The sequence below is a fragment of the Poecilia formosa genome, unplaced genomic scaffold (genome assembly GCF_000485575.1).
Source record: "Poecilia formosa unplaced genomic scaffold, Poecilia_formosa-5.1.2 Scaffold35, whole genome shotgun sequence".
Classification (NCBI taxonomy): domain Eukaryota; kingdom Metazoa; phylum Chordata; class Actinopteri; order Cyprinodontiformes; family Poeciliidae; genus Poecilia; species Poecilia formosa.
Window position 1 is genome coordinate 1,501,286 of NW_006799974.1, and position 21,449 is coordinate 1,522,734.

At 38.9% G+C, this 21,449-nt stretch overlaps 1 protein-coding gene and 1 long non-coding RNA gene across 3 annotated transcripts; one reads left to right on the top strand and one right to left on the bottom strand.

Annotated features, from left to right (window-relative positions):
- Positions 1-4,268: 4,268 nt before the first annotated feature.
- Positions 4,269-21,449, bottom strand: pcdh12 (protocadherin 12). Of its 2 annotated transcripts, none has more exons than XM_007550290.2 (5): positions 18,509-21,449; positions 14,825-14,913; positions 11,472-11,623; positions 6,103-6,270; positions 4,269-5,201 (listed from the first exon to the last, which is right to left on the bottom strand). In XM_007550290.2, the coding sequence occupies exons 1-5, from the start codon at positions 21,359-21,361 to the stop codon at positions 4,954-4,956; spliced, it is 3,510 nt and encodes a 1,169-aa protein (XP_007550352.1). In that variant the 5' UTR covers positions 21,362-21,449; the 3' UTR covers positions 4,269-4,953. The 2 variants fall into 2 exon arrangements, with proteins under 2 accessions (XP_007550352.1, XP_007550351.1); XM_007550289.2 differs by having other exon boundaries at positions 14,825-14,916.
- On the top strand, positions 5,206-16,607 carry LOC107835999 (uncharacterized). Its single transcript, XR_001661849.1, has 3 exons — positions 5,206-5,218; positions 15,576-15,694; positions 15,827-16,607. It is a non-coding gene; the product is annotated as an uncharacterized LOC107835999 (long non-coding RNA).

A 21,449-nucleotide genomic window follows, 5' to 3' on the forward strand; every position in this document is an offset into this window, starting at 1 on the left:
ACCTAGGTTTGTCGCTGCCACATGCTCTTTCCACTTATCATTGCTGGCCTGCGCATCTGCAAGATAGTCAAAGTGTCATAATCTAATCCTAATATAACATTTTGTACAACTTTCTCCCTGACCTGTTTCTTGGTCTTGATGCCTTTTGTTCATTAATGTTCTCTCACAAACTTCAGAGTTCTTCACAGACTAGTTGCACTGAAGTATTGTTAATTATTATGGAACTTCTAAAGAAAACTGCTTCCACTTTGTTAGTGGTGCCATAATGCAGGGCGCTGACTACAAATAAGTGCAACAGGGTTTCTTTTAGATTTTCATTGGATAAAACTTGAAAGTCGCATAAGATTTGTCTTTCATTTCACATTTTGGCAAAATTTGGTTTTGTCTCTGTCATAAAACCCAATTTGAAGTGCTGTAATTGACTCCAGAGGAGCTGAACTGCTCAGAAACTCAACAACTTAAGTCCATAAACATTTTGAGCTTGATGTGTTCGAATCAGATTTGTTTCCTCTCACTGATGCACAGACATCCAAGACAACTGTCAGTCGAAAAAGCTCAGCTTCAGTGCGCCGTGTCATGTGCATACTGTCTCCGCAGTAACAGCTGTAAACTGCTCTGTGCGTCTGCAGAGCTCAGCAGGGAGCTGACAGGAATATCTGAGCGGATTGTCTTCTTACAGTCGTTTATTTGAAAAGCAGCTCAATAAAACGAGAAGCACAGATATTCTTCCCTGTCCTGTCTTTCCAATGAGATGTTTCTCAAGTATATTTTTTCTATTTGATTGATTATCAATCATTTCCTGTTGTTAAGCTGTACTAGAATAATCTGGATCAGACTTTTGATGCTGCAGCTGTTCATTTGTGTGATGCTGCTGCCCTCCAGTGTTTCTTGCAGCTGTGGCAAAAACCATTTAATTAACCAACATACAGCATATAAGAGCATGATTTTTTTTTGCAGTTTATACACAACAGTTTCATCTGACCTTTGTCTCCCTTTACAGATGTTTCTTCATTTCCTTAATATTACAACGTTTTCAATTTAAATGTTAAAAAAAAAGCAAAATCTAAGAGCACCGAGAAGATTTGAGAAGCAGTTTTTTGCTGTTTGTGCCTCCTGTGGTGGATGTTAGTATTTATTTAGATATTTTTTCTTAATTTACATTAATATTAGTTAGAGTTTACTTTAAGCTTAAGTTAATAATTTTATTTAGACATATATTTTATAATAAGCCCGCAGTTTAGTTAACATTTGTCTGAATGGTTTACTTACACTCGTTCCTTTTGCTTTGAGGTTCTGCAAGCACAGACCAAAACGTGATGCATCGTGGATGGAATCAAATAAAAACGTTGAGTGACGTGCTGTGTGACAATAACTAAAGAACATCCGATATACTACAGCATGACAGATGTAAAGCTGTGATAAAATGAAGGAAAACAATCAAAAAATACTTTGTGTGGAAATGAAGCACAATTGTTTTGTTTTTTTGGGGTTTTTTTTATCCCAAACAATTTTTGTCTGCATCTCTCTATTCCTTAGCGAAGGTTGAACAATATTAAACACCTGTTGTTCCATTGTTGTTGTTTTTTTATTAGATGTTTGCATGTATCTGGGGATGTCTTGGCTGTGCTTTATTCCACAGCAGGTGAATCTTCTTTAACCTCCTGGGGTTCACTCAAACCGCAAACATACCCACATTTCTGCCTGAATTTGTTTTTTTCTTTTTGGCCTGCATTATTGCTTTTTACAAAAAAAATAATGATGTTGTTTTTAATCAAGCTTTTATTGGACTTTTCTGGTTCCTTTGTCTCTCAGTAGCTCACTTGTGGCATATTTAATAGTGGAGAGCGCATTAGCAGTTTTCTAGTTTTCAGATTCATCCTGTCTCTTCCTTCCTGCTTGTTCTTCGATTGGAATATGAAAGAAGCAGGTTATTGCTGCTCAGGCTAGGCCAGTATATCTTTTAAATAATTGTTTTCTCTGAAGTCTGAGATTCCTTTAAATGCACAGAGGCTAGTAGATGTTTCCAGAAGCATATCTAAAGCCAAACGGAAAGAAGTGAACTCCTTCCAATTACACACTCGGTCATAGAAACAGTGGCAAACAACCAGGGATATTCAGGAGAGAGCAGTTTGGGTTTGTTCTCTGTAGTTTATGCATCCCAAACAAAAAGTTCTGGGAGAAGCTGTTCAGATTTCCCTGCGCAGAGATAATCTGCAGCTCATTTGATTGCAAAGACCCTTAAAAGTTTAATAGACATAAACAAGATTTTTAATCAGAGATAAATGTTTTTGCCGTATTTTGCCAGAAATTATCAACTAAGTATAGTCATTGTTAAGGTGATACTTTGGAAGTGAGCTGCTAAAATAACTTTGTCAACCTAATTAGCAGATGTATTGCTGTAAAAATGAGATATCCATCCTGCCATCGATTATCTAACATATTTATCTTTGTAGGGCCTCCAGCAGTCAACGAGTGAGATATAGAAAACTACAGGATATTTCATGATTCTCTCATCTTTAGTGGGTTCAGTCTCTTCTGGGGGGTCTGAACTGGGTTTCCTCCTTATCAAAGAGAGCAGTTTTTATGTTAAATCTGTCTATAGTTTTATTAAAATTTAAACACATCACCTCAGTTTAAAATGTTCTCGTTCTTTTTTTTAAATATTTATTTTGAATTGTATTGATTTAATCTCCAAAAGTAGGGCTCAATCACATTTTATTTTATTTTTTTCTGTAACAAAAAACACATTAGTTGGCTTGTTAGAGAGTTTTGCAAAAGTCTGTGTGCGAATGTGTAGTTGTGCTTAATAAATGCTAGATAACTTTTTTATTAATTCGGCCACTTACCGGTGTAAATTAGTGACCTGGGGCTTAATAAACACCTGGTATTGTCTCACCTTCTCATTAACAGGCGACATCTATAAAATGTTTGCTCATTTTAGGCCAGATCATAAACCTTCAGAAGCCATTTGTCCTGTCCAAGTGATCTGCTTCAAATTTCAATCAAAATTGAATGTGGCAATTTGGGTGCAGTGGCTGCTGAATATTTAAATAAAATGTTGGTTCTTCTCCTTGTCATTTGGAAAGTTGTGATAGATTTAAATTCATTTGAAAATATAATCCTGGTTTTGGATTCATGCTAATCAGAAATATTCAATTTTATTCATTTGTTAGGTTTTTTGCTTTGTTTTTTTTTTTTTTTTTTTAACTAGTCTTAAATAGCTGATCAACAGTGTTGTTTTCCTTTTGTGTGGATGAGCATCTTTGCCATCTTCATGGAGTGTAACAGCATTTTTTGAACTGTGGAGGGCGCACTGCTCCAACAAAATGATTAGACTCGATCTCTAAATCCCTGGAGAGTTTTCCATTAAGGTCCGCTTGGGTTTTGACCATGTGTCAATTGAAACGACACCAAGTGATCCTGTTGGACCTGAAATGACCCAGTGAGGAAGCCAAAAGGAAAGCGGCCGTCTCTGTGATAGAAATAGATGTTCATGTTTATGTAAACTAACTCTTCTATAGTTCAGATGGACAGAAGTTTGAAGATTCACATTTTATTGTAAATGTTACAAAAGTTAGTTTCCATTTAAAATACATTTTCATACTAAAGAAAAAAATATGTACAAAGTGCTGTTGGATAAACAGAAACAACTGTAAGACACTTTTAGGGAATTTAAACAATCACAATCTTTGTCCTGTTCTTTTTGGATTTCAGCTCGATTTTAGTTCAGAGGAAAACGAAGATGAAAACATTTCCCTCTGCTCCCCTTTGGACTTTATCAAGTTTTGACAGAGGGAGATCACCTGCCTCCTTTCCTGCTTCGTAAGCAACATTTTGCAGGATTTCACTCCTTTTAAAAATAACTTCAACGCTTTAGACACAAATAAGCAGATTTACTTCTGTTCAAACTGCCAGCATGATGAAAAACGTGTTTGCTGGAAAATTAACAGTCGCAACGAGTAAACTTCACAGTTTGTAATTATAAAATGTATCTATGATTAAATGGAAAAAATTTAGATCTTTCATTTTATATCCTCTTTAGATTAAAAAAGATCTTTCTTTTCTCGTCTGCTTTGCCATTGACAAACTGCCTCCTTTTTCCATGAAAATGTTTTGAAAGCTAAAAACTATACAAGACAAAACAGCCAGATTTAGTGCCAGACTGAACGCAATGTTCAATCTGGCACCAAATATTTAAAGATTAAAATAAAAATAGCTAATATTTGTTCTGGTTTCCAGAAAAAGACACTTTTGTGGATTAATTATTATTTTTTTGGGCATAACTGACTTAATGTCAATGAATTTCATATTATTTTCCAACCATTTGTTCTAGTACTTAAAATACCTCTCAGGAATCAATGAATTGTAAAAATTATCTTGATTGTGCTATTACACTCTTAAAAACGATGCTAAACAAATGTATAAAATTATTCTTTAAATTTTTATCCTTCTTATTTAAAAGTAAACCCATTTCAGTGATTAATAAAAAATGTAAAATAACTGCACACTGCTGTTGCTCTCATCTTCAGTTATCTTTGTTCTGCATTTGTGAACTCCAGTGTGTGATACAGTGACATCTAGCAACATAAACTACAGTCTGCAACCAACTCAACACCTCGTACCTCATTCTCCATGAGTCTAAAGATTGAAAAGGTTTTTAAGTAAAAAAGTACACATGTTAGGATTCATTTCAGTTCCACATTAGTGATAATAGTGAAGAAAGTTGGACTTTTATCTCTGCTAAGCAATCGGTCAAAAGCAGGAAAATTGACCACTCTGAAGACAATCTTGGGTCTTCCCTGGTATTTGCACAGAACTTCTGAAAATGAGCTTTTAAACTTAATTAATTTTCAAATCCTGGGTTTATTCTTTAATTATTTTTAACCCAAACACTTCTCTCATTCTGGTCCCCGCTCCCTTTAGTCTTCTGCGATGTTTGAATGCATCTAACAGTCACTGGTATTGATGTTTTGAGGCCACAGTCGGCCTCTTTTCAGAGCAGTTCTTTGGGGAGGTGCCTCCAGCTGCTGTTGTCGCGTCCAAGCCCAGAGAGCGTCGGTACGCTGCTGACAGCCTGTACAGGACGTCAGGCCGAGGGCCTGGGTGGGCGTCGGCCTTCTGAGTCATCAGCATCTCAAACAGCGTGCTGACCTCTGACAGCAAAGCTCCGCCCAGCTGGCCGTCTTTCTCTGGAGTTTTACCTGAAAGAGAGTGAGAGGTTGGAAAGTTTCTCCCTGCCAGCACTGAATGGAAAGCATGTTTTACAATAAAATACATACAAGACATGTGAAATTAATATGTAACCAGTCTGGAATCATATATGCCACTGAGTGAATTCACAATTTACAGTTTAGGATTTTATGTGGTGCAGCAACACGATGTGGCACACAATTGTGAAGCGGAAATTATATATGTTTTTTCTCTTACATTTTTTTCCCAAGTAAGAAAAACGAATTCTGCACATTCCCACTGTGAAGCATGGTAGTAGCAGCATCAGGCGGTGGGAATATATTTTTCATTAGCAGGAAAAGAGAAGCTGATCAGAGCCGATGAGACAATGGATGGCGTAGAGGGAAAAACTGTTGTTAGAGGCTTAATACTGAAACTGAGGTGCAACTTCCAGTAGCCCTACAACCTGAAACAACCGTGAGACACCCAACAGAATGAATTTGAATAAAGTCAGGATCTAAATCTAACTCAGAATCTCCAGTTTATTTGATAATTATTGTTTACATATGTTGTCCAAACTTACTGCTCTTAAGATATGTAAAAAACAAAAAAAAAACAAAAAAATAAACTATCCTTTTTTTATGTGTAAAGATGGTGAAAAGACTTTCAGCTTTGTTGCATTAAAGCATGGCTGTAAATGTATCCAGAATGCATTCCACACTTTTTGGATATTTATTTGTTAAGGATTTTGTTTTCATCTCTTTCCCTCCACTTAACCGTTTTGCACTGGTTATGTGTTTGTGTGGGTCTATCACACAAAATCCCAATAAAATACTTTAAAGGTTGTTGCAGTTGAAAAAAATATACATATAAATGTTCCAGGGGACCGATACCGTATCTTGAAATAACTCTAATAGCCTTTGAAACATTTACCAAAGGTGGAGAAAGACGAGGTGGAGTTCAGGCCGTCCCGCGGTGGAAGCTCGCTTTCAGGAGAAGGAGGACCATTGGGCACAAAGACGTTGTCATGGTAATCGACTGTGAGTGGCAGGGAGAGCCTGGCCATCCAGGCGGGGTCACTGATCTCTGAGAAAACGTCATCTGAAAACAAAAAGAAAGACATTTTGTGCAACTACTGCGATTCTGATCACTTTGTTGACAGAAAACTGAAGTGTTTAGATTATTTGCCAAGTCGAAGGTTTCTTTTCATCAGCAAGGTGAATATTTGGAAGGCATCTGACTGTGATTAGAATATTAAAGCTTACATGCATGTTTAGTTATTGGAAGGCAACGTATGATTTAGTGCTAAACTGAATGACTATTTCAGCATGTTTAAGAGCCCTGGATTGCATGTGAAAGCGTGTTAATTTAGGCAAAACAAAAATTCATTAAGACACAGTTTCAGATTCAGGGAACCTGTATTCTGTTAATTAAAGCAGGCAAACAGCAGCTTTTCATGTTTTTTATAGACATAAGGAACACATTAGATTAACACAAGAATAAACAGCATGCTTTAATTTTTTTTCCCAGATCAAGTGATATCACAGTAGTATTGTAATGTTTTCTCCTATGTTACCTTTTTCTTTAGAATTGACTTTGTTTTAGGAGAGCATTTACTGACACTGTGGCACAATGGTAGCTTCATTCTGGACACTATTCATGCAACCGGCACTAGTCAGAGTTTTTCACCTATTTTTACCAGAGTTTATACCTATTTGTATTTGTGTAACTAAAACTAAAATCTGAGTTTGTTGCACATCCAACTCTACAAGAGCTGGTCAAATTGAAATAAAGAACCCAATGTATGTGTCCTGCTGGTTTCTATGTGCCTCCTCGCTGAGAACGAGGCAGGAAAATCAGGAAACAACACGGGGGTTTTATCTGGCTGATGTTAACAGGAGCTTCCTGCCATCTCTGGCATCCTTTGCTCTTCTGAGCATGCATTAAACATCACGTCCACACCAAAGCAACAAACCTCCTGCAGCCAGAGAGTTCAGTCCCTGTAAGAGGCGTAAACACCGGGTGTGTCTGCGTGGAAAACACAGCAAGCCCAGCTTCTGACTCACAAACAAGCGGGCCACAGAGGATTATATGGCTCATTTCATGCATTCACTGATGTTGGAGTTTATCCTTTTGTTTAAATCTCCTAATCTTTTTCCTTGCTCCCCATTACTCCATCCTGTTTATGTGCTGTTCTTCCTGCTGTGACAGCTTGAGTTCCTCTTTAAGCTATTTAGGTTTCATCTGATCTAATTTAGCTGAAAAACGTGAACGGTCTTCTCAACATGTAGCTGGAAACTGTTCAAGAATGAAAAGGACTGAGTCAGATTTAGCTCTGTGCATCCCTGTCTTTTTCAGAAAATAATCTCTGAAAATATTCTGATGTTCATTTAAAATACTGCTACTGGACATGCAAAGTTAACTGCACAAAAATCCAAGATCAAATCGCTTTTTGGATGAACCTTTGTTATAGAAATGCTTTAAATTCTACCAATCTCTGGGACCTTTTTGATATTTTTTTTATATTAACTTGAACTCTTAAAAATATAAGTGATATGTTAAATAAATGTAATGCCAACAGTTTTATTCTAAAAGAAAGATGGGTCTTTTCTTCAAAATGTTATCCCTTTTTCTATTCTAATCAGTTTTCTGGTTTAACCTCCTTGTGTTGGGTGGCAACCACTGTGTGCTGGACAACACTTAAATAATCTTTCATAAACTTCATTTTCAGTGGTATATTTTAATTTTCTGATTAAGTGATGTTGCATTAGCTGTAATGTAATTTATAAAAATAAATATAAAGTATATTAGTATGTATGTAATGAACCTATGAAATAGAGGACTTTCATATTTTGAATAGAATTACTGGAATAAAATAACCTTTTTATTATGTTCTATTTCAATATGTCATGTAAATATGAACATATTTAATACATTAGATTACTGAAAGGTTAATTTATTAGTAACTCAGCTCATTAACTTAAACACAATATGGATTAATTATACTCAGACTGAAATTTTAAAGGTTTGGTTTCTGTTAATTATGATGATATTCGGCCCACAGCCAATGAAAACACATTTAGAATACTGCATTAGACCAATAAAAACAAAACATTGAAAAGTCTGTTTAATACCTGGCTAAAGGTATTAAACATTGTAACACTTATTAAATGTGACTACATATATACTTTATATATACATATTTTATGCTAAGTTACAAAATATAGATTATACTTTGTTGATGCAACAAGCCAGAAGGACATTTGGCTGGGAGTAATTTGCTGCTTATGTTTTCATGGCATATTGATTATGGTATTTCAAACTGAATTCAATTCAATTCAATTCAATGAACTATCCATCTGTCCATTTTGCCTTAACGCAATGCACTTACATCTCTTCCCTTTTCAAATATATTTTTTTAATTTTGAGAATTTTTTTAAGTACACTTCAACTTTGCATATTTTATCCTACACTCTGAAGCAGTGGTCCCCAAACTTTTTCCTGTGAGGGCCACATAACTTTTCCCTTCTCTGGTGGGGGGCCGGAAATTGTTGACAGGGAGGGTTTACACCAGTGGTCCCCAAACTTTTTCCTGTGAGGGCCACATAACTTTTCCCTTCTCTGGTGGGGGGCCGGAAATTGTTGACAGGGGGCGGGCGTGGGAGGGTTTACACACTTCCTGCTAAAGAGCCCCCTGGTGGTTGAAGAAAAATCCACATATAAACCGGAAAATACAATAAATGAAAAAAAAAATCTGAATGCTCTCTGGTATTGTTCAGGGGGCCGGACCAAATGTGGAGGCGGGCCGCATCCGGCCCGCGGGCCGTAGTTTGGGGACCCCTGGTTTACACACTTCCTGCTAAAGAGCCCCCTGGTGGTTGAAGAAAAATCCACATATAAACCGGAAAATACAATAAATGAAAAAAAAAATCTGAATGCTCTCTGGTATTGTTCAGGGGGCCGGACCAAATGTGGAGGCGGGCCAAATCCGGCCCACGGGCCATAGTTTGGGGACCCCTGCTCTGAAGCATGGCAATATTTTTATCTGTGAAAAGTGTTATCTAAATAAAATGTGTTTTACTTACACTGTGGACCAAATTAATTTCACTTGAATTATTGATAACTATTTATGTGGAGATTCATCATTTCTAATAACGGAGGGTTTTGGCTCTCGCTGCACAAAGACAGACTTTGAGGTTGGCGTTTAATAAATGAGTCATTTTAAAAGTGAAAAATAGTTTGTAAACCTAGACAGATGTGTTCCTCACAAAAAAGGAGAGACTACATATTTCATTGCACTATGACATCTGTATGAAAATCCAGAAATAGGCTGTCCCATCAGCCACCAAATGAATGTAATTGATTAAAATCTTTCTCAGCTTTGACTGATCAAAAACTGTTGGTCTCCTTCATCTAACCACAACCAGATGTGGAGACTTTAATATACCATCACACACAGAAACACACACTGATGTTTCCACCCAGAGTGGTTTAAACCGCCCCGGAGTTAACCCCTTCCCCTTCAAACTCCCCCTTTTCACTCAGTGTTTAGCAGCACTAACACAACAATCCTTCATCAGACAAATTATCCTTAAAGGACGAGAAATTAAAAGTTTCAGGCTATTCTTCGGATATAAAAATTTATTATTCATTCAGTGTTTGTTGGCTGTAAAATAAGTTCAACAGAGCCTTTAATTTTGCTAATTAACTGTTTCTCTGTGTGGAGTTCTGACCTGACTAAACTACACATATTTTTACCCTAAAATGTAACGACAGAGGCAAAGTTTGTCTGTGAATCATTCAAGTAAGGAAAAAAAATTAATGCTGCAGAATAATGCAGCTTTCAACACAACCTGCCAGGTCTCAGGTGTGCATTACACTCATCTCAGGCCCTTCAGGCCAAAAGATGAGTCAACCATCACACACACACACACACAAGAAAAACACACTCCCACTCACTCTTTTGTTTCTCTCTCTTCCGACGAGTCATAAAGTGAAGCTTGGCCCTCCATCATCAGGCAGTAAACCCCCCTGCTCGCCTGGAGGCTCCTGCAGCCTCCAAACCACAATACCAGGAAGAAACTGTTTAACACACGAACTGTGTGCACTCGGATGCCTCTGTTCTTCATGCTACTGAGAAAGTCCCGGCTAAACAATGAGTTCCAAGTGTGTTTGAGGTTTAGCAGCTGAAGCATGTTGGTCAGTTCGACGAAGACTCGCCAATACATCCAAACGCAAACCTACGTCTAAGGATCTCCTTCCAGGTTAAAGACACAAATCTTTATACTTTGCATATACTGGAAAAACACTTCTCTCCCAATTGGCTCTGCAATATTGTTTCTTTGGGATTTTTTTCACATAAATCCATATATGCTGTATTCATTGTCCAGCTGCAATACTCACCATCATACACATGTGGCAATGAATTTGATAATAATTTGTCATAAAATGACAATTTGATGACGGGAAACAAATTATGAAGCACGGAGGAACTTCCACATTTGTAGTTTGATCAAAGTGGTTCGGAAACAGCAAAAACTGACACATTTTATTAGTCTTCAGCTTTCCTGTATATTAACTGGCAGTTATTTTTTTATTTTGTTAATTAATTCTTTGTACATTTTGTCAGCGTCACACACAATATCTGGTGTTGTTGATGCGGTTAGTAAAACAATCATCCGTTTGAATCTGAAAAATGTTATGAATGGGTGCAGAGATTCCAGAGGAACACTGTTTTCCTGTTATTTCCTGCTGCCTTCCTGTTTTCTCCTTTTTGACAGGTTGATTGTAAGAGAGCAGTCTGCATGTTGTCTGCATGAGCCAAAGTATGTCGCAGCTCGTGCAGACCACTACATTTTTAATGTGGGGATTTTACATTGACCCAGGGTTTTTAAAACCCTAGGACCCAAAACAATCAAACAGCAAGTAACCTACCAAAAATAAGCAGAAGCACTGACAACGTTCACAACTGGTAGAATTCACGTTGTTAACATTACAAACAAAATCCTGTGTTTAAAGACATCAGCTTTGACATCAGCTTTATTTTACTTGAATGACTCTTCAGCTGAAATAATGCATTTTATTGGAAAAAGCCGCACTTTAAGTTTCGGTTATTCTTGGTAATAAAATACCTTTAATATCTTCAGCTTGTACTCAGAATTAGCCAAGAAAATATTGTTATAGCAAATAGTGTTTGTTATTTTGGGTGTGGGAATTTAAATTTAGAACATACCATATTAACATTGTGCTAACATCTTCTGTAAGTGTGACTTCTTTTTGAAATGTGTCTTATAACATGTTACCTGGGCTGTTGAGAAGGTTACTGAGGCCTTCTTCCAGCTGTGGGTCTATGGGTGAGTCTCTTCCTGCTTCCCAGTCCACATCACCAGCCTCACTCTCTCCATGTCCACTGTCTTTGGTGCTCTGCCAATCTGAGCAGTCGTGACCTCCATATCTGCAGACAAATATATGAAAATGTTGATTAATTTCAACATCAAATTTCCCATTTTTAAGATCAAATATATCTAATATCCAGATCCTGCAAACTGAAAAACAAAAGTTTGAAAAGTTCTTATCTGTAGTGAACAGCAATGGATAAAGATCCTTGGAAATTGCACAACAGTTGGATGACATTAAAAAGGAAGAAGCAAAATTAGATAATTAAGTTAACCAGATAAATGTAATAAATTGCACAGTTCGAGCTAGCTGTAGCTAAAACTAGCAGTAATTGTGAACTCATTTAATTACGCTAAATTTGACTGAAATCTGTTTTAGATGAATATTCAGATTCACAGGTATCTTTGTTAGGGGAATCAACTGAATGTATCAAAATCACAGAAGTTATACAGTTAGAGCTAATGTTTAACTTTAGTTAGAAGGTAGATAACTATATTGGTTTGCAAAGGAACATTCGCTTTCATTTTGTAAATATTCAAGATTTGTCAAAAAATGTGTTTATTTTCCCTAAATGTTGCTTTGGTTTTTATTTGAAATATCCCCCATAACTTAAATGTGTTTACTGTGATATTTTCATAATGTGTTTCTTTACAATAAGCATTATTTCTTTTCAAATCAAGTTGTATCAACTTTTACAGTAAAAGTCGATCAAACCTTCTTTTAGCAATCTATTAGCATGGAATCATGCTTCAAGGATTTGTTTACCCCGCAACTGCAGCCAAAAACAAGCTTATTGTTCTTGTGTTGATGACGCAGTTCGATTCAAATCATTTAGAACCACACAAAATCACAACAAGCAGGTGAAAAGATCTCTTAGAACAGTTGGTGATATTTAGTTTTTTTTTTTACTCTCATTGAAGCCTGAAATACGGAAGAGGATTAGGGCCACTGGAAAAAAAAAATAAAACAATTCTGACTTTAATCTCAGAACTCTGAGATTAAAGTCAGAATTCTGAATTTTTTTTTCAGAATTCTGACTTTTGTTTGTTTGTTTGTTTTCCAGTGGCCCTAATCCTCTTCCATACTGAAAATACTGAGCTCATAAAAACACAAAATAATTATTTTAATCTGATAAAAAAACAAGTTTGTTCGAAGGTCTTCATGAGTATAGGAAGGCCATTGTGTGTGCAAACTGAAGCACTGTGTGCATCGAGGTGGTGTCAGCTCACATCTCTAATCAACACTGAGGTAGGGGTAACTGTCAGCGAATCTGAATCACTCCAACAAAGCCGTTTTAACTTGCCTTCATGCACAAAAGCACTTCAGCTCTCTGAGGTTAGGAGACACTCTTCCTGTGACTTTGACTGTTTGCCTTTTCGTCCTGTTTGTCTGTTGCTGTTATTTCAGTCTCAGCAGGTCAGTCGGTCAGACATACAGCGGAAGGCATTTATCTCTTTCAGTTTTGGTATTTGAACATTTAAAATATAAACAAAAGTTAAAGGGAAGGACAGACAACAAAGCAACTGTACGTGCAGTCCACCCTTTGGCTTAGTTTACCTCAGCAGCATGCAAGAGTCATTGCAGGCGATAAAACCTGCTCTCCCCTGCAGTACACCGTCAATCTCCATCACAAAAACATCTGTGAGTTCTTTAAATTGGTGGCATTCCCCTTTAATGTCAGTGTGTCCTAACAGAGGAATCCTCGTTTGATCTGAAAGCGCACCAATGATCACAACCTGAGACCTGCAGCCAGCTGGCTCCAACACAAACCTCAGCTGATGAAAAGAAAAGAGTAAAAAAAAAACAATCCTGAATCTTTCCTGCTGGATTTCTGAGGGTTTCAAGGTTGAGTGGACTCAGAGGTCAGCAGGAGGACACCGTGGACCTGCAAGGTGCTGCGAGGATTTCATCTCCTTATATAGCTACATTTCAATAGATTACAATATATCAATGAAAGTAAATTAATTTGAGTATTTTAATTTAAAAAGTGAAACTCATGCATATTATTTACAAGTAGAGTTATGTATTCAAAGCATTTATGTCAGGTCATTTTGATGAATACTTCTTGTACCTAAGAAAAAACAAAAGATTTTGTATGCGAAGCAGAATAAAAAGACAATTTCTAAAGACGGCAACTGTTCAAAGAGTGTCGTTCCTAAGCATATAAATGAACATTTCACTGGCGTGTCTAATGGTAAGCCACTCCTGAGCCAGAGAGAACATCTTGAGCTCCTTACATGTGCCAAGGAATAAAAGGACTGGAATCTTGCTTGGTGGTCTATAGCCCTCTTTTCAGATGAAAGTAAGTTTGTATTTTATTTGGAAATCAAGTTATCAATAATCTGGATGAGGTGTGAAGAGTGTGGAGTTGGTCCAGTCTGTTTTATTAAGCCCAATGTCAAGACAAGACAACTGTTTCAGATTGAAAGAAGTTGTCTTGCAATCTGAAGGTTGTTTGTTCAACATTAAGTCCAGCTTCCTCCTGTCACGTGTTCATGTGCTCCTGGTTGAGGCACTTAATCCCATGTTGCTTATTAACCTGTATATCGGTATATAAATGAGTGCATCTTCATGAGTGCAAATAGATGAATATGGTTTTAGTGCGTTGGGTGGTCAGTATGACTAGAAAATGTGATATAAATTCAGTCCATTTAGCTGCCTGTTAGCTACTTCTGGACCACTTTTTATGTAGACACTGATTTTATTTTCCAGCAGGACTCAACACCTGCTCAGGCTGTCAAAAGTGTGACAGTATCACCATGTTTGATTGGCCAAAATACTTGCCTAACAAAAACTTCAAAGAGAATCTGTGGGCATTGTGAAGATGAGAGACACCAGACCCAGTCGTCCAGATGAACTAAAGGCTGGTAATAAAGTGACCTGGAGAGCAGCAGGCTGATCATATGTATACCAATCTGCAACAGAGCTGCAACTAATGGAAAGTTAGTCCTGGTAAACATATATTAAGTACATGTTCTGTCCAAAAGGCCAAAGTTTTAAATTCCATTCTTGTTTTCATTGAGTGATATTTTTACTTTTTAAGTAACTGATTTTTTTCTAACCCCTAAAGGATATTTGATGAATTACAACCAGGAAGATGATGTGCCTACACAATAACTTTGATAATAATCAAAGACAGAACTCCTGCAGCTCACTCAGGCAAGGGGTATGGTTTAGAAAAATCTGGACCTCGTCTTTAAAAAGAAAAATAATAATAACAACCAACTTCAGAGGGTAAAAGGGGAAATTTCTTACATACCTGCCGTTCCGATGGGAATACTTGTTTCCGCGGAAGTTTGTCCTTGGTTGCAGCTGACCCTGACGGAGCAGGGAGAGGAGCTGAGAGATCTGCTGCAGGAGAGAAGAGCGACAGAAGGGAATAATAAATATTAATCTCTGTCATTTCAGCATTTTTTTTTCGAGCTTTCAGGTTACCTAACCCAAAAATATTACAATAACACATTCTAAGCATATGAAAAGTATTTTTATATTCTTATTTTGGTGTTTTAATATGTTTATTGTTGAACTCAGATGTGGTTTAGTTTTTATATTTGTACTTTTCGAAGTGGTCAGTCACACCTCCTAGAACTGGTCAGATGCAGCATTTTTAAAGTCAATTATGCGAAACATTTAAAGCACTTTGAAGGATAAGAAGGCTGCACCATGGTGCAGTTGTTCGCAGTGTTGCGTCGCAGTTGAAAGGAGCAGGTATAAAAATGGCTAAATCTGATTTTATAGTTGTTGTTTTTTTTGTTTTTCTTTTTTCAGTTTAGAGCATCTTCATGACAGCATTGAAGGTCACATGAAGAAACAAATATAATTTTACAAGAGAAGAAAGTCAAACTAGAAACTCAGACTAAGTATGTGATGATGGGGTCAGTTAGGTCTGTTGATAAGTTTTGTGCTGTTTTGCATTTAATCAGACAGAACAAGTGTGCTGGAGGTTTTGACCGGTTAAACAATGAGTTCAGCTTTTATTTAGATGAACTTTCTTTTGCTTTGTTTCAGAGTTACAGTGTGAGAACTGAGCTCATTTGTCCATCTCACTGGTCAGTTTTCTGCTGACAGCTCTGTTATGCAGCGGATACACGCTGCTCTCCAGAGAGGAAACGTACACACACTAGCAAAGGTGAGCGTGTGTACTCATATTTGACTTTTGTAGCCATGATTGTTGTGTGTTTTTGCACGTGCATGCCACTGTGGTGACAGGAAATGGCCTCTACGTAAAAGCCCATTCTTCTCTTGCTCGGCTTCCTTCCAGGATGGACAGAGAAATATTGATGTGTGTGTTGTGTGGAGGTGAACAGTGAGTCTCAGACTTTCCGGCCGTCCAGTAGGCCTCTTCCTTTGTGACCTCGAGGGAGGAGAGAAACATCTGAGGTGTGATGAGTGCCAACTGGGACGACTGGGAGGGTTCTGGAAGAAACGAAGCTTGGCACAAACTAAGAAAGCCTCTTCCTGTCTGATGAAAATCAGAAGGACTTTGGGGCTCGCTGCAGTCTTTGTCCTCTGTCTGCTGGGCGTTGGTGGTGACTTTAGACCTCAATGACATCTAAATTTGCTAATACATATACTTCCTATAAAATTCATCTAAACTTTCAGTAATTAAGTTGTATTAATTAAGGAACTCACTACAGTCTTTCTTTAGATGCCAATGCTCTTTCTACTCTGGTCAAATAGTCACAAAAACCTTTTAATTGCACCCAATAAAGCATGACTTTTTGAAAACTTTTGATTGAAATGTCTAGTTTGTATTCAGAGGTTTGCACACTGAAATGTCAACTGACCAAGGCAGCACTTCAAACACACTGCTTCCTTGTGTTGACATCACAGAAAAGGGGAAATAAATGAGCCAAGATATCAACAAGAGAATCGTGAATGTCATCAAGTCTGTTCCATCCTACGGTAATTTCCAGTTCCCTCAAGAAACCATGTTCATCTGTCCCAATAATTATTTTGCAAATATTCAAAATGTGAGTATTTGCAGCCATCTCACCATTCAGGGTGGAGACAAGTTCTGCGCCCCAAAGACTGATGTGTTTTAGGGAAAATGTGGGCATTAACTCCAGAGCAAAAGCAAAGTGCCTGGTAGAAATGGTGGTGGAATTTGTGTCATTAATCACAGTGAAAAAACTGATATACAAAATGGGCTAAAAAGCCCCACAAACAGCCATTCCACAAAAGCAACATAAAAAGTCTTATTTCAGTTTGCAAATGGACAGAAAGCTTCATTTTGGTCTGATGAAACTGAAAAAAGTGTCTGAACTGGAACTGAGTCAAAAAATGTTATCTGAAGCATATAATATAGCAAATAGAAATAGAGAAGCTAACTGTGACTAAACAGCAAAAGTTTATTCAGAATCAGTGTCAGGCAGTTGTGATGTGTCAAGCACTCACAGTAATTGAACATAATAATTTAGAAACCCATCACTGCTTTTTCAGAAGTTATAGGAAAATTACTGAAGGTCTGTGCAAACCATAGAAAACACTGGCCGTTCTTCTTCTTTCATTTTAAGTCATTTCTATTTATGTTTGGACCCATTAAGCATACTCTAATTTTTGTACATTATTTTTCCATAGTTTCTGATAAAAAATAAAACAATAAAATCACAGCCTAAGACATTTGAAACCCCTTTATGCCTTAATGATTTCTGAGGTAGTGGACTAAAAATTGGTAAAAACTGGAAGTTTTTCATACACTAGTTACATCAGTGTAAAAAATCTGCAAATCACTGAAAGACCTTCAGAAAGTAAGAAGAACTACTGATAAAGACCACTTAAAAAATTACAAGTCAGGCATTTGTATTGGGTCTTAAATCAGCTGCTAACTGAAACAAAATGAATAAATGGTTTTCATATAACACGTAATGCCTCAGATATTATTTATAGTGTGTTACGTTATTGTTAATTCCCTGCAGACCTAGCGTCTGCAGCTGAGCGTCTCCTCTGGTTGTGGATCTGAGCTGCTTTCAGGCTGATCTGTTTTTCTTCCCTCCTGCCGCAGCGCTCTTCAGTAAAAGTGATTTTGGGGTCATTTATCAGCAACAGAGTGGCGTGTCAGGGCGGTTTTAGCTTACACTACAAACACATCACAGCTTACTTTGGCTGGCTCCAAGCCCCATCGTCCTCCTCCTTCTCCAGGCTTCAGAATGAGTCAGAAACATGATATTCGGTAAGAAAACGAATGTCACCGTTAGTCAGGGGGCATTTTTTTCTGTGACACATGAGTACCTGAATATGCTGGCTGCTTTAGGCTTCATAGTGATCCATCAGCTAGTTACATTCCCCCGCCCTCTCCCTCCCTTTCCTCCAGCCTTTAGGGCGTCTGAATAAGCCATCATACAGGAGGTAGAAAAAGGATGGCGGCTGCTGGAAGGGAAGCTGCTCTGCCTGCGCAAGAGACGAAGGGTGGGGGTGAAGGGGGTGTTGGGCCTACATCTTTGCTCTCTAATGGACTTCACTTCAGATTAATCTCAAAGCCTGCAGGGGGGACACTTAATTACTTGAGCACTAACTGTAAGCACATGTTAAAATAAATGTGATCACACAGATTTTAGATCTGAGTAAATGGCATTTAAATGAGAGCGAGCAGCAGCAGCAGCCGTGCGTTAGCCTTAATGTTTGAGCTACAGCAGAGAATGTAAATAAGAAGACATTAAAGAATCAGCCGGTGGATTAGCGAAGTCTTTAATGTCAAACAGATGGGCGTATTTATCAACTCAACTTGATGTGCTCTGCCGTGAATGTTACTTCTGAACCTATAATGGATCGTTAAAGCTTAAAGGTATGACTCAAAGAGTTTAGAGAAGACACTACAGGCTAGTTTTACTCCAGTTTTGCACATTATCATACAAATGTGTGACTAGATACATACACAGACAGACATACAGATAGAAACATGAATCTTTGAGGTAGTGAATGTTGTGATGAAGTTATAACTCACCTGCACCTCTGGGGAAGCTGAGGAAAGCTCGATGGTGTCTCCGAATGCAGCCATGGAGAGACGAACCAGGTTTCGAAGCATTTGCTGGTGTTCTGCATCTTGCTGACCATCTGATGTCTTCGGCCTCCTTAGAGTCGCCTGGGACGTCGAACGTTGAGGACGTGACTCTTCGCTTTCTGGGTGCAGCTTATTACGCTTCAAGGTGCTAAAATGTGACAGCGAAGAAGAGGACGAGGAAGGGTTTCTGGTTTTACAAAGGGTCTGGTATGATGTAGCTGGTGTCAGAGTCAAAGTCCCATCAAGTTCAATATTGCCAGGTTTCCGAAGTGTTTTGCAGTGATGGCCAATATGCTGAGGGGAATCCACTTCCGGGTAGCTTTGGGAATGAAAGCTGGTGTTCATAACCGATGGTATAAAGTTATACTCTCTCTCAGTTTGTTGGTCTTCTGGTAGTGGAGCAGGAGTCAGAGGCTGGACCTCACTGTCTTCCTCAGACGGCTCTTCTTTGCGCCCTCGGATCACTGGAATTAGCTGGATGTCAGATTTTCTGATGTTCTTTTGTGGCCTTCGAGGATGCCGGGTGTAGCTGGATTCAGCCTGTCTGCAATTGTAAGCATGGTTGTCCCGTTTCTCGGGTCGGCAAAATGTTGTCACCAACGCGATGGCCAAAAGAAGGAGCAGGCATGTGGCACCCAGGCAGACGGCCATCATCATAGTAAAGCTAAGTTGCCCTCGGTTTCCAGGTGAAGAGTTCTTCAAGTGGTCCTGGAGATTGATGAAAGTTACCTCCAGAGTCGCCTCTGTCTTGTAGCTGGGAGAGCCCATGTCTGCCACAGACAGCTCCATCTTAAAAGTTCTCCCAATCAGCTCAGTGGCATTGGTGGCATTTACAAATAGCTGCCCTGTATCTTCATCCATCCAGAACAAGCCATTTGTGTTTCCATTTGAAATGATGTACTTTAGCTGTCCATTGAGTCCCGAGTCTGGATCTTCAGCTTTAATTGTTGATGCAGGGAAGCCGTTGAATCCATCCAAAACTGAGCGACTGATTGGCAGAGAAGTGGGTTTTTCTTCTGTGTCGTTTCCGAGCTCGGTCACAATCTCCCCTCTGTGTGCATTCACGGGGATGCTCACAGAAACCACCCCGTTTCTCGGTTTTGGTTCCTTGATGACTGGAGAGTTGTCATTTAAATCCTCAACATTAATCTGGACTGTGGTCGAACCAGTCAGTGGCGGGTGCCCATAGTCCACAGCTTCCACAATGAAAGAGTAACTCTGAGATTCCTCATGGTCTAAGCTTCGGAGTACCCTTATGATTCCAGTTGTTGGGTGTATGGAGAAACTTTTCTGGTCAGTAAGTGTCTTTATTTTGTAAGAAACTTTTCCATTGAGTCCCTGGTCATCATCACTTGCTTTGACTTCAAGAACTGCATCCTCTTTAAAATTGTTTTCCTTAATTGAAGTATTATAAATAGATTTGAGAAATACTGGTGCGTTGTCATTCTCATCTAGAACAGAAACTGGCAAGTTTTCAATAGTAACTAAAGACGGATTTCCATGGTCCTTAGCAATGAGTTTGATGTTATAATTATTAACCTTCTCTCGATCCAAGGAGTCATTTGTTACAATCAAGAAATTAAAATGGTCGCTGGATTTAAGACGGAAAGGCCCTGATCCCTCTTGAATAGTCAGGCTCACTTCTCCATTCTTCCCTGAATCTGCATCATAAACTGTCACCAGTACAAGAAACGTATCAATCGGAGCTCCTTCCCTGACGGTGGGGACAGAAGAGGTGGGTGAAAGCCATTTTGTGCTAATCCTTGGTGCATGATCATTTACATCCACAAGTTTTATATGTAGCTTGCAGTGAGTTGGCATGCTGTTGGGACCATGATCAATGGCCAGTATGTTGAGCACATAGGATGGCTCCCTCTCATAGTCCAAAGGAGCCTTTACAATCACCTCTCCAGTCTGTGAATCCACATGGAAAAGTTTTTGAAACTCTGGGGGGGTGTGTTTACTGAACCAGTACTTCACCTCACCATTAGCACCTAGGTCTGGGTCAGTAGCTGTAAGCTTGAAGATGGTTGTCCCAATGGGTGTATTCTCACTTAGAGTCACAGTTGGACTGCTCTCCTGAAAAGCCGGGCTGTTATCATTTGAGTCCTGAATCAACACATGGACAGACATGCTCCCGGACTTTGGTGGGTTCCCTTTATCGTATGCTACCAGAATCAGGTCAAAAGAGTCCTGAACCTCCCTGTCTAACTCTTTGATAACCACCAGCTCTGCTTGTTTTGACCCACCTGAAGCGTCTGTCACATCCAAAGCAAAGTGTTGATTAACTGATAGGGAATAGGTCTGAAGGCCGTTGGGCCCCGCATCGAGATCAACAGCTCGATCTAAAGGGATTCGCATGCGAAGGGGGGCAGTCTCTGAGATCTCCACCTCCTGTGTGGTGTTGGGGAAGCTGGGACTATGGTCGTTTAGGTCCATCACTTCAACACGGATCCGGAGGCAGTTCACAGAGCCGCTCTTTCTGTAGAGGACGCTGAAGGCCACCTCGCAAAGGTCTGATCCCCGGCACAGCGCCTCCCTGTCCAGTTGACCTTGGGTGGAGATGACCCCGTCTCGAGCCGTGACAGAGAAAGGAAGGGCCTTTACCTGCTCCACCACCTGGAAATCCTCCAGAGGGCCGATTTCATCCCTCTGACGGAGGTCGTCCAACAGACGGCCGACCTGAGTTCCCGACGGCTGCTCCTCCCAAACCCGGTAATGGATAATTATTGAAGATGACTCAGAGCAGAGAGTCCCAGAGGAAAGGCTCAGAACCAGAAGCAGAGCCAGCAGCATAGTGACATAGAGTAACAATTACCTGTTATACACTGGCTAAGCTGATTTATTTATTTTTAATGTTGACAATAAATAAGATGGTAAATTA